General features: G+C 41.3%; 1 protein-coding gene across 2 annotated transcripts in view; it reads left to right on the top strand.

Moving 5' to 3' along the window:
• Positions 1-14,341, top strand: part of LOC115232552 (calcium-responsive transcription factor-like) — a 35,601-nt gene extending 21,260 nt beyond the window's left edge. Inside the window, exons 9-13 of one of the 2 annotated variants that reach the window (XM_036513929.1) lie at positions 3,241-3,396; positions 4,708-4,901; positions 6,462-6,601; positions 9,013-9,445; positions 13,995-14,341. In XM_036513929.1, coding sequence (XP_036369822.1) covers positions 3,241-3,396; positions 4,708-4,901; positions 6,462-6,601; positions 9,013-9,445; positions 13,995-14,047 — 976 coding nt within the window. In that variant the 3' untranslated portion in view covers positions 14,048-14,341. Of the gene's footprint in view, positions 1-3,240; positions 3,398-4,707; positions 4,902-6,461; positions 6,602-9,012; positions 9,446-13,994 lie in introns of both variants that reach the window. The other variant, XM_029802495.2, reaches the window with a different exon arrangement.

Raw genomic sequence — 14,341 nt, 5'->3', positions numbered from 1 at the left:
AAAGAATCATAAGACAGATTCTTCAAACTGAACCAACTGGCAGGAGACCTAAGGATGGAACCAGAAGAAGATAGTTAGATAATATCCATAATTTCAGTTAGTGATATTTGGGAATCCATCTGGAAATTTTGATTCCATCTTGGGAATCCATCTGGAAAGATGGTTCCGACAGGAACCTATGGAGGAAGTGCCATAGGACTCTACTTCAGTAACCCTCCCAGAAATAGTGAGTAACAGATGGATGGATGGAGGGAGGGTTTTATTATTTAGAAACCTGTAACCAAATTCACTATTGTTCACAAATTACAATATCATCATCATCGTTGTTGTCGTTTAACGTTTGCTTTACATGCTGGCATGGGTTGGATGGCTTGACTGAGGACTGGCAGGCCAGGAGGCTGCACCAGGCTCTAATCTGATCCGGCAAGGTTTCTACACCTCGATGCCCTTCTTAATGCCAACCACTCCGAGAATGTAGTGGGTGCTTTTTAGATGCCACTGGCATTGGAGCCAATCAGGCAGCACTGGCATTGACCATGCTCGAATGGTGCTTTTTACGTGCCACTGGCACAGGTGTTATTTAGGTGGCACTGGCACCAGTCAAAAAAAATAAGCACGTATATTTATCACTTTTTAAAGTTATTTCTACAGATTGTCTGTAGAAACTAGAGCCAGCACTGAAAGTTACGACATTTCGTATACAAATATGTCTATGTAAACAATGTGATGATGATGATCATCATCATCATCATTTAACGTCCGTTTTCCGCGCTAGCACGGGTTGGACGGTTTCGACCGGGGTCTGGGGAGCTCGGGACTGCCCCAGGCTCCAGTCTAGTCTGGCAGTGTTTCTACAGCTGGATGCCCTTCCTAACGCCAACCACTCCGCGAGTGTAGTGGGTGTTTTTTACGTGCCACCTGCACAGGTGCCAGAGGGGTCTGGCATCGGCCACGTTCGGATGGTGCTTTTTATGGGGGGGGGTGCAGAAATATAGGGGAGCACCAGTGGGAGGGATGGTTCAGAGGACAGGTACTAGGCAAGTAGAACGTAGGATACCGAGAGAGGGGTAATGCATGGTGAAATAGCGTATTGAAGAGGGGGCTTCAAATAGTAGACACCTATAATGGTGGTGGGGGGGTGCAGAAATATAGGGGAGCACCAGTGGGAGGGGTGGTTCAGAGGACAGGTTCTAGGCAAGTAGAACGTAGGATATCGAGAGAGGGGTAATGCATGGTGAAATAGCGTATTGAAGAGGGGGGTTCAAAGAGTAGACACCTATAATGGTGGTGGGGGGGTGCAGAAATATAGGGGAGCACCAGTGGGAGGGGTGGTTCAGAGGACAGGTTCTAGGCAAGTAGAACGTAGGATATCGAGAGAGGGGTAATGCATGGTGAAATAGCGTATTGAAGAGGGGGGTTCAAAGAGTAGACACCTATAATGGTGGTGGGGGGTGCAGAAATATAGGGGAGCACCAGTGGGAGGGGTGGTTCAGAGGACAGGTTCTAGGCAAGTAGAACGTAGGATATCGAGAGAGGGGTAATGCATGGTGAAATAGCGTATTGAAGAGGGGGGTTCAAAGAGTAGACATCTATAATGGTGGTGAGGGGGTGCAGAAATATAGGGGAACACCAGTGGGAGGGGTGGTTCCGAGGACAGGTTCTAGGCAAGTAGAACGTAGGATATCGAGAGAGGGGTAATGCATGGTGAAATAGCGTATTGAAGAGGGGGGTTCAAAGAGTAGACACCTATAATGGTGGTGGGAGAAACGACATCCGGTATAGTTGGAGCAAAATAGAGATATTCGGTATTGGTGGTGGGGGTGGGTAGGGCGGGCGCGCCGCGAAGAATCGGCAGCCAATTTCTATCAGCCCTGTAAGGGAGAATAGATCTTAAATATCTATAACGATAACTAGTGAATTATACAGAATATGCAAAAACGAGGCGAGGCTGAAATAGTAAACAGAGTGGCGTCTAGGGGGATCAGAATAATAATAATTAATAAATAATAATAATAAATAGAAATACGGGATGAATTAAAGTTCAAGGATTTCTTATCTTGGGATCACTTCGTTTACGGACAGTCTTGGCAAAAGGAATTCGGAATCAAGAATGAGGCAGGTTACTAGCTTAAGTATGCATAGGAGTCCAGACAGACAATGTAAAAAGAGGGGGAGAGAAGGGCGCGAAGAATCGGCAGCCAATTTCTATCAGCCCTGTAAGGGAGAATAGATCTTAAATATCTATAACGATAACTAGTGAATTATACAGAATATGCAAAAACGAGGCGAGGCTGAAATAGTAAACAGAGTGGCGTCTAGGGGGATCAGAATAATAATAATAATTAATAAATAATAATAATAAATAGAAATACGGGATGAATTAAAGTTCAAGGATTTCTTATCTTGGGATCACTTCGTTTACGGACAGTCTTGGCAAAAGGAATTCGGAATCAAGAATGAGGCAGGTTACTAGCTTAAGTATGCATAGGAGTCCAGACAGACAATGTAAAAAGAGGGGGAGAGAAGGGCGCGAAGAATCGGCAGCCAATTTCTATCAGCCCTGTAAGGGAGAATAGATCTTAAATATCTATAACGATAACTAGTGAATTATACAGAATATGCAAAAACGAGGCGAGGCTGAAATAGTAAACAGAGTGGCGTCTAGGGGGATCAGAATAATAATAATTAATAAATAATAATAATAAATAGAAATACGGGATGAATTAAAGTTCAAGGATTTCTTATCTTGGGATCACTTCGTTTACGGACAGTCTTGGCAAAAGGAATTCGGAATCAAGAATCAAAGATGAAAAATAGGTAATTGGTGTATATGCATATTTCAGGTGTTCTTGCTCCTTCTTCAATATCACATCCAACTCATTAACCATACACAAACATATTGCTTAAATAACTACTAATATTTAGCTGTGTAACACAATTGGATTTATTAATTTTAAATATTAAACACATTCCTGACAACTGGTATGTACTTATTAATTGCAGGTGGGTTGGGGCACCATATTTTGTTATACAACCATAATATACTACCAAGTATATTAAAGGCTTACAAGTCAATAATGTGTCCTACCTGTGTTAGAAGTGCAATTCAGTCACTTTTTGAAACTTATCTTTACAAGTTTTCTGTAGCGAGAGCCAGCACTGATGTATATATATTTATATATATATGACTGTGTGAGAAAGTATGATGAGTTTTACTTTATTGTAATCTGAAACTTTCAGGAATTTTGTAACCAAAGAATTGTACCCAGGGAATCCTGATAACAGTCCTGAACGCCATGATCTCACACTCTTTCCTACTGTTAACGATCTGAAGAATCACATCCATCAAGCTCTCAAAGACATCGGAACTGGGAAACTTCCTTATACTTCTCCTGCTGTAAGCTTTTTTCTTTGTTTGTTTTTTTTTGCCTTGTCATTCATCATCATCATCATCAATGTTTTAATATCCATTTTTCCATGTTTCATTGAGAAAGATTTTCTTTGGCTGGATGACCTTCTCCTATTTCCAAACAAGGTAATAATGCCTTGGTCTGTTGAACAGCAGACGACTCCAGACATAGTTCTGAGTCGCTTTTTTGTTTACAAAGATCACACACAACATGTCAAGACAAGTTAGGAAGCCTGGACATGCATTTGCAGTTGACTGCAAGCATATGACATCATCAATATTTGATAACCAGGCAGTTGTGTTTTGTTTACAGTCAGTAAACATGTAAAGACAGGAGGAAGTATGCAATCACTCACACAAAACACATGCATATATCATCATCATCATCATTATTGTCGTCGTTGTTCACTGTCTGTTTTCCATGCTGGCATGGGTTGTACAGTTAGACAGGAGCTGGCAAGTTGAAGGTCTGTACCAAGCTCTATTGTCTGCTTTGGCATGGTTTTGTAGCGAACTCAAGTGAGTCAGTGGGGTTGTGGTAGATATGTGAGTGCATTGCTTCCCAACTACAAGGTTCTGGGTTCAGTCCCTTTGCATGGCACCTTGGGAAAGTGTCTTCTATGTTGGTTTCAGGATTTGGTAGACGGAAACTGAAAGAAGCTGAATGTGTGTGTCTGTTACTATCTCTTTGTCTTGACTTAGCATGATACTTGTAAAGACTGAAGAAACCAGCTTCCCGACCACATGGTTATGGGTTCAGTCCCACTATGTGGAACCTTGGGCAAGTGTCTCCTACTATAGCCTTGAGCTGATCAAAGCCTTGCGAGTAGATTTGGTGAAAGAAACCCATCATCATCATCATCATCATCGTTTAACGTCCGTTTTCCATGCTGGCTTTGGAAAGTTTGATTGAGGTCTGGAAAGCCAGTTACGTTTCTACAGCTTGATGCCCTTCCTAACGCCAACCACTCTGAGAGTGTAGTGGGTGCTTTTACATGCTACCGGCACAGGAGCCAGTCAGGTGGCCCTGATATTGATCACTTTCAGATAGTGCTTTTTATGTGCCACCAGCACAGTAGCCTGTCAGGAGGCACTGACATTGGCCACATTCAGATGGTGCGTTTTACATCTTATATATAAATGTGTGTGTGTGTGTTAAGTACTGGGGCTGATTCATTGAACTAAAAAGTCTAGGTGTTGCTGCAGTGTAATGACTGAAGCAAAATAACTCTATTTGCTTTAATGCTAGGTAATTAAATTGTTAATTGGGCTAATTTTGTGTTTGTCTCTCTTTACTTTCAGCATCTTAACTTGGAGATAATTGCCAGTAGTGATATGCAAAATTCTCAGGATGGTGACAAAAGCTGTGATATGACCCAGCTGGGCACAACAAGTGTCTGGAACACTGGTTCTAATGGAACCAACAACAGTGATAACCCTAATGCTGTCCCAGAAACTGTGACAGTCACGTTTACACAGAACCCAGGAGAAGGTAATTTTCTATCTTCTACTTGTTTCAGTTTTTGGACGGTGACCATGCTGGGGCACCAACTTGAAGAGTTTAGTCAAACAACTTGGTCCCTGTGTGTGTGTGTGTGTGTGTGTGTGTGTGTTTGTTTTGTTATCAAAATTTTGTTACTTATTCTATTTGTCTTTTTTTGCTGAACCACCAAGTTACAGGGTCATAGAAACCCCAACACTAATTGTCAAGTGGTTGGGTCACACACACACTATATATATATATATATATATATATATATATATATATATATCATCATCATCCTCATCATTGTTTAATGTCCGTTTTCCGTGGTAACACAGGTTGGACGGTTTGACCGGGCTCTGGGAAGCCAGGAGGCTGCACCAGGCTCCACTCTGATCTGGCAGTGTTTCTACAGCTGGATGCCCTTCCTAACGCCAACCACTCTGTGAGTGTAGTGATATATATGTATGTATGTATATATATCTCTAAGATTGTCAGGAAGGCCGAGGGTGTCTTGGCATCACTCAGCAGGTCTTTTGTTAGCCGCTCTCCAGCCATCTATTTAAAACTGTATACAGCTATGGTACGACCACACTTGGAATTCGCATCATCAGTTTGGAACCCCTATCTTGCACAGAACATTGACCTCCTGGAATCTGTCCAGAGACGTGCAACCAAACGCATACCCTCCATCAGACACCTACCATATTCTGAGCGCCTTGTTTCCCTGGGCATGGATTCACTGAAGCTCCGGCGTTTGGCGACGGACTTGGTAAACACCCACAAAGTTATCAACCACCTCACCAACAACAACACTGAACACCTTTTTGATCTCCATGTGTCTAACACACGTGGACATGCCTACAAAGTCAGAAAACAATACAGCTCCCATGACTTTCGGAAACATTTTTTCACGCTCAGAGTTGCTGAAGCATGGAATAAACTGCCTGCGTCAGTTGTTGACTGCCATGACACTGCATCTTTTAAGGCCCTCATGCTTTCCGAAATCCGCCGAAACTACACCTGATTATATATACACTTTAGATGAGTTGTAGTGCACCTGAGCACTGTACACAATTATTATTATTATTATTATTATTATTATATATCACTTCACACTATATTTATACAGGATGTTCGAAAATTCTCTCCGCAGTGAATTTTTTTTCATCCTGACTCTCCAAGACTCAGACTTTCCAAGATATACTTCAAAACATGTGTAGAAGAGTAAACTTATTTATTGAAAACGAAGGACGACACTTTCAACACCTCTTATAAAGTTTTTTAAAGTCTTCTAAAATCTAATATATTCTTTTGTAGTCTTATACCATCTTATAAATATTTATTTTGTGATAAAATACTTATTGCGGAGAGACTTTTTAAACACCTTATATTTAATTATTAATTTTCTTTATTATCTCCCTTTATTTTTGTTACTTATGTTAATCATTTTGCTATTCAAGTTTTCTCGTTAGTCAAGGTATAATTAGAATTAATTAATATTTCTTGATTAATTGTATCAAATATGTTAAATGACTCAGACTGTATAATTTTAACTTTTACTTTCAGATGGTCAACACGTAATCTCTCGAATCGAGACGCATTTAAGTGATGGCACAACACAAGTCTCTACAAGTTTAACACCTGAAACTGCTCAACTACTTTCGAAAATACATCCAAGTCTTATTTCTGCTGGAAGTTTTATCCAGGTAAATATATGTAGTGATAGCACCGATTTGGCAGTGTCATTAGAGGCTTAGGGTGGTGAGCTGGCTGAAACGTTAGCATGCCAGGCGAAATGCTCAGCAGTATTTGTCTGCCGTTACATTCTGAGTTCAAATTCTGTCGAGATCAACTTTCCCTTTCGTTGCACACTGGGGTCGATCTAATCGACTTAATCCCTTTGTTTTTCCTTGTTTGTCCCCTCTATGTTTAGCTTCTTGTGGGCAATAAAGAAATAAGAAATGTTAACATGAAAGGCGGAATGCTTACTGGTATTTCGTCTGTCTTTACATTCTGAGTTCAAATTCCGCCATGGTTGACTTAGCTTTTCATCCTTTTGGGGTTGATAAATTAAGTACCAGTTGCTTATTGGGATTGATCTAATTGACTGCTCCTGTCTCCCCAAAAATTTTGAGCCTTGTGCCTAGAGAAGAAAAGCGTCATTAGAGCGTTGGATAGGCTGTCTGATGGTATTTGTTCAAACCCCTTGTGGTCTGAGTTCAATTCCTACCAAGGTCGACTTTGATTTCATCTTTTTGGGGTCAATAAAAAAAAGTACCAATCCAGGACAAATGATTCTTGAAACTGTCAGAAAGTCAGATGAAATACATTGTGGGCTCTTTGTGTTCTGACAGCAAGGACTGTGTGCCAGGCTGTATAATCCAAGCCAGTGGTATTTCCCTTAGATAAACATCAGTAATACAGAGAGAGGAGATTTGCATGTATGGGCAACTGTTAGTCTTCCTCAGACAATTTTACCTGAGTCTACATGTATATTGTCTTCCATTTGTTTCAGTCATTAGACTGTGGCCATGCCGGGGCAACACTTTGAAGAATTTTTAGTCAAATAAATCAACCCTAGGACTTATTTGTTTTAAGCCTGGTACTTAGTCTCTTTTGCTGAACTGCTAAGTTACAGGAACGTAAACACACCAATACCAGTTGTCAAATAGTGGTGGGGAACAACACACACACACACACACACACACACACACACACACACATGTATATGATGGGCTTCTTTCAGTTTCTGACTACTAAATACACTCTCAAGGCTTTGGTCAGCCCAAGGCTATTGTAGAAGACATTTGCATAAGATGCCACACAGTGGGACAGAACTCAGAACCATTTGGTTGGGTTACAAGCTAATAGGTGGTCAATATTGACTAGCAGACACCCTATATATGACAGTATGTTTTAATTAGGTTTGTAGTGGTCATTTGTAATTAATAAACTTAGTATGTACTGGAATGTGAATGAATGAAATATCATTTTGGGTCTGTTTTTCCATGTTGTCATGAGTCGGATGATATGTCGTAATCCAAGTTGGTACTTATTTAAATACATTGTTGTTTTTACAGCGGTCAGAGGATCACATGTTTCTCCATATGTTTAATTTTTGTCTTGGTTTCTACAATTGGATGTCTTTCTTATCAGATTGAATTAGTACTTAACTGACATTTTTTTGTTGACCCTGGAGGATGGAATCAACTTTAACAATCACCATCATCATCGTTTAATGTCTGCTTTCCATGCTAGTATGGGTTGGATGATTTGACTAAGGACTGGCGAACCAGATGGCTGCACCAGGCTCCAATCTGATCTGGCAATGTTTCTACAGCTGGATGCCCTTCCTAACACCAACCACTCCGAGAGTGTAGTGGGTGCTTTTACGTACCACCGGCATGAGGACCAGTCAGGCGGTACTGGCAACAGCCACACTCAAATGGTGTTTTTACGTGGGCAAAAATAATATTGTTTCAAATTTTGGCAGAAGACCAGCAGTTTTAAGGGGAAAGATAATGGTCAAGTGCTTGACTGGTACTTTACTTTTGACTGGCTCCTGTGCTGGTGGCATGTAAAAAGCACCATCCAAATGTGGTTGATGCCAGTGACCCCTGATTGGCTCCTGTGCTGGTGGCATGTAAAAAGCACCATCCAAACGTGATTGATGCCAGTCCGCTGATTGGTTCCCATGCCAGTGGCACGTAAAAAGCACCCACTACATTCTCGGAGTGGTTGGCATTAGGAAGGGCATCCAGTTGTAGAAACCTTGCCAGATCAGATTGGAGCCTGGTGTAGCCCACTGGCTTACCAGTCCTCAGTCAAACCGTCCAACCCATGCCAGCATGGAAAGCAGACGTTAAATGGTGATGGTGATGATGACTATGACAGGATGAAAGACAAAGTTGACATCAGCAAGATTTGATGTCAGATTATAAAGAGCATGAAGAAATGCTGCTAAGTATTTTGTCCATTGTCTTAATGTTTCTGCCAATTTGCTAATCTTTTTTGAAAGGAAATATTAACGGTAATGAGTAATGATGAAAATTCCTTCATTTTCTGTTTTTGGTAATTCTATCAAATTTCTATTTTGCTGCTATTTTTCATCTTCCAGTTACCATCAATTTCATCTGATGTGATGAATAACGAACCATTAACTGTCACTTCTGCCATTGACGATGAGACGAACATTTCACATGATCAGCAATGTGAAGAACTTCATTCAGAGATTTCTGCTACAGCTCTGTCATCAGAATCTGTAACAACTTTACAAGTTGTGCCAGCAGACAGCTCCCAGTATATACAAACTGCTGATGGCACGCACCAAATCGTTGAGGCAACACATTTAGTTGATGGTACTCAGTTGGTTGAAACTGGATCGTCACCAATGACGATTCATGAAGCTCATATAATCCAAGCAGATGGCACGGCCATTGTACAAACGGACAATGTACAGTTGCTGCCGCCTGGATTAACAGCTCAAATAGTTAATTCTGATGGTACGGAACCAAACTCAAGACAGTTAATTACAGTTGCGGTTAATGGACGTAAGAACATTTTGTCTGTTTTATTATTATCCATGAAAAAATTTGAAATGTGTGAAGAAGAAAAATAATTATTATAAATATGTTAGACACAGGCATAGCTATGTGGTCGAGAAGTTTATTTCACAACCACGTGGTTCCAGTAAATTCAATCAGTAGAACAGCCTGCTTGCAAAATTAGCTTGCAAGTGGCTGAGTACTCACAGACATGTGTACCCTTACATCCTTGTGTGTAAGTGTGTGCATGTACATGTGTGAAAGAAGTCCCTAGGCAAGTGTCCAAGTCTTTCAGTTGGTCACCCTCAATGTCAACATATCAGCTGGCAGGAGAGAACAGAAAATGACTTCCAAATTCTTTACATTCAATGTATGATATATGAATAGATACATACATACATCAATACATACATGTATGTATCAATCTGTATACACACACACATACATACACATAGGAGCGTTGTAGAGTTGTTGCTGCTGCTGCTAACCCAAATCCCAAGCACAGTTTAAAATAGGATAGCAAAATCGATGTAACTACACATTTCTTGGACAGTTTCTTTCTGACGGTAGGCCTTTGTGCCCAAAATATAAAGGTTTCTGCAAAAATTTCTGCATTGTTAGAAGCTTTCCTTATGTCTCTTTTCTTTCGAAGCACCATCCGATTGTGGTTGATGCCAGCCCCCTCTGGTCCCTGTACAGGTGGCACGTGAAAAATCACCCACTACACTCTCAGAGTGGTTGGTGTTAGGAAGGGCATCCAGCTGTAGAAATACTGCCAGATCAGACTGGAGCCTGGTGCAGCCTCCTGGCTTCCCAGACCCCAGTCAAAAGTCCAACCCATGCCAGCATGGAAAACGGACGCTAAATGATATATATATCATTTAAACACCAACATCAATTGTCAAGCAATGGTGGGTAGACAAATTCAAACACACCCACACAAATACATAAATTTCAGTTTCCATCTACCAAATCCACTCAGAAGGCTTTGGTTGGCCCGAGGCTATAGTAGAAGACATTTTCCCAAGGTGCCATGCAGTGGGGCTGAACCTGGAACCATGTGGTTGGAAAGCAAGCTACTCACCACACAGCTACGCCTATGTGTGTGTGAACTGTAGGTTAGTTAAGATATGTTTGATATATTTTAACTTCTTAAGGCAAATTCACTGCAGTTACAGGAGAAAAGATTCTCTCATCTGGTAAAAGATGTAAAAACACCGTAGAATTCTTTCAGCATGGTTAGTGCAGTAAATTTGCCTTTAGAAGTTGAAATATGTCACAAGTTTGTTTATTCCTAATCACTGCTTGGCACTGTTGCTATACATACATGTGTATGTGTATACCCATGCACACAAACAAGCAAACAAAAAGAATGCAGCTCTGATAATGGACATAGTCAATGACTATTGAAAAGGTTGCAAGACGCAGCAAAAATTCTAGAAAATATAAATAAGTAAATGAGTGGAAATTGAACTGGTGTGTTAAGTAATAAGGCACTAAAAGAGTATGACTTCCCAGATACAATAAAATATGCTTCAACACACAAATTCACATAAAGAATCTTGCAGACCAAATACAAAAACAAAAGTCACCACCCTAACCCTCCACAAATCCCAAGTGTTTTTAATTTGCTTTGCGGGAAGGACTGTTTTAATGAAGTCGCGTCTTGTCCCTACGTTTGAAACGCAGAGTAGATAAAACAGGGGACAACTGATGAAGGGAATATTCTTTATGTTGCCTGTCTTGTTTCTCTATTTGTTTCTTTCATAGCTCGAAAAAAATTTTTTTTCCATGTTTTTGCTTTTTGTGTTCTTGTTTCTCATTTTGTTCACGCTTTTTTGACGTCCTGTACCCATATCTGCATCGAAATCAAATTCGATGACTGGCATCTGTGCTAGAGGAGCGCTAAGAGCACCATCCGAGCGTGATCACTGCAAAGCAGCTAATTGGCTTCCGTGACGGTGGCACGTAAAAAGCACCAATCAAGCATGATCATTACCAGCGTCGCCTTACTGGCACTTGTGCCAATGGCATGGGAAAAACATTCGAGTGAGGTCGTTGCCTGTGCCCCTGAACTGGCTCCTGTGCAGGTGGCATGTAAAAAACACCATTTGAGCGTAGCCATTGCCAGTACTGCCTGACTGGCCTTCGTGCTAGTGGTACGTAAAAGCACCCACTACACTCTCAGAGTGGTTGGCGTTAAGAAGGGCATCCAGGTGTAGAAACTCTGCCAGATCAAGATTAGAGCTTGGTGCAGCCATCTGGCTCACCAGTCCTTAGTCAAATTGTCCAACTTATGCTAGCATGGAAAGCGGACATTAAATGATGATGATGATATATATATATATATATATATATATATGTCGTTTGTAGAAAACATAAATCCGGAGAAGAAGCACACTCTAAGATATAGAGCAGTTTATATTTTTTACTGGGGAAGGGCAGTTTACGGGATTATCCTGGGTTTCCCATCCATAAAGGGTTTAATTTTATGGCATATCCTCAGACCCCAAGACCTGTTGGCGTAAGATCTCAGCAAAATAGGCTAACAGGTTCTGGAGTCTGACAATACGCCATAAAGTTAAGTCCTTTATGGACGGGAAACCCAGGATAATTCCATAAACCGGCCTTCCCATACACACACACACACATAATAGATAGATATTGATTTGAGGGAGTAAATGTTATGTTTCGATCTGCTTTCGATCTGCTTTCAATGTGCCACAAACTTTCAGAAGATCCCAGGTCAAAAGAAAGGACACCATACTTCTATGATGGATAAACTCTGTTACATACCTACTTCTCAAACGCGTGGGTACTTTCTTCTAAGCCAACTTTCTCTATTCTTCCAATTCTGTCTTGACAATGGTGTTACTCCAGAACAGTGGAAAACTGCCAGTGTCATCCCTCTGTTAAAAAAAGGCGACCGCACATCGCCTGTCAACTATCGCCCCGTCAGTCTTACTAGCTGCATCGCCAAACTGATGGAATCCTGTATCAGAGAAACCCTCTGGAACTTCTGGAAGTCTCACAGCCTCATCCAGCCGTCACAATTCGGATTTATTCTTAACTCCAGCTGCTGTAATCAACTCATCGAGTTTCTTGAGGATGTTACCCAAATCACTGATCGCGGATCCTGGGTGGATGTTGTTTACCTGGACTTTGCTAAGGCTTTTAACTCTGTGCCACACAAAAGACTTATGGTGAAGCTTTCTGCGTTGGGTGTAAGAGACGAACTCTATAACTGGTTGAAGTCCTTTATTTTCAGCCGAAAAGAGGTTGTCACAGTTCTAGGACAGCACTCTTCGCCCTATGAGATGACATCTGGTGTACCACAGGGATCTGTTCTTGGCCCCCTTTTATTTGTTGCATATGTTAATGACATAGATACCAACTTAAAGAATGCTGAAATATGCAGATGACATCAAGCTGTACCTCGAAATAAAGAGGTCAAATCCTGTACACTATAGATCTCTATTGCAAGCAGACCTGAACACAATGCAGCAGTGGATCATGGACTGGCAACTCAAGCTGGCTGTGGACTAATGTACCACCATGCATTTTGGGAGGAGAAACCCAGCGTCAACCTACTCCCTCCACAACACTAGTCTCAAAAAGTCTTCATGTGAACGTGACCCGGGTGTTATTGTCGACAGTGATTTGCGTTGGACAAAACGCATCGCTAAAATTGTCAAGAAAGCTGAGGGTGTCTTGGCATCACTCACCAAATCCTTTGTGAGCTGCTCTCTGGCTATCTATCTGCGGCTTTATATAGCTATGGTAAGACCTCACCTGGAATTCGCATCACCGGTCTGGAACCCCTATCTTGCCCAGGATATCAATCGTCTGGAACCCCTATCTTGCCCAGGATATCAATCGTCTGGAAGCTGTTCAGCGATGTGCAACCAAAAGAATACCCTCCATCAGGCATTTGCCATATCCTGACGCCTTACTTCCCTGGGGATGGACACATTGAAACTCTGATGTCTGGCAGCTGACTTGGCAGACACCCATAAAATTATCAACCATCGTACAAACAATAACTCTGAGCACCTTTTCAAACTCTACCCATCTAACACCCGTGGACATATTTACAAAGTCAGAAAACAGCACAGCTCCCATGACTTCAGGAAACATTTTTTCACGCTGAGAGTTGCTGAAGCATGGAACAAACTGCCAGCATCAGTTGTTAGTTGTCGGAGCACTGCATCCTTCAAAACTTCCATGCTTTCTGAGATTCGCCAACACTACACCTGATTTCTCCCCTCCATACACACACAGGCATGTATCTGACTCATACATTGTTCGCTTTCCAGACATTTTTACATTACTGCATGTACTTTATATGCACTTTCTGACAAGTTGTGGTGCACCTGAGCACTGTATACAATAATTTCATTATTATTATATAATACACTTTCTCAACATCATTGTTCTTCTACTCCACTCTCTCTCTCTCTCTCTCTCTCTCTCTCTCTCCTCCCTCAAATTCTATTGTATTTTTTCATGTTATTTATATAATATATATTTGTTATTTTTTCTTCTCTATTTTCAGAACCTGGTTCATTGGTGCCACTTCACAGTGCCTCTTCAGTTGAGAAAGTTTAGGAAGTTTGACTGTTTCATTGTTGCTACAGACTACAGTAATTTTAAACTGTACCAGTTTCAGCATGGTGATGGTAGTGATGGTGGAAGTAATACATTTGACGATGTCAAAGGTCATCAGTGTTATGGAGAGATGAGAGAGGGGTGGGGGTGGAGAGAGAAGTGTTGTTTACATTGTTCTGTTAGAATTTGTATTATTCTGAGAGTTGGAAGTTGTCCTGCTCATGCCCCTCCCCCTGGTTTCTGCTAACTGCAGACTATCAGTGACACACAGACACAAATCCATCAACAAACAAC

The sequence above is a fragment of the Octopus sinensis genome, linkage group LG2, assembly GCF_006345805.1.
Source record: "Octopus sinensis linkage group LG2, ASM634580v1, whole genome shotgun sequence".
Lineage (NCBI taxonomy): Eukaryota > Metazoa > Mollusca > Cephalopoda > Octopoda > Octopodidae > Octopus > Octopus sinensis.
This window is presented reverse-complemented; position numbering and strand designations above follow the sequence as displayed.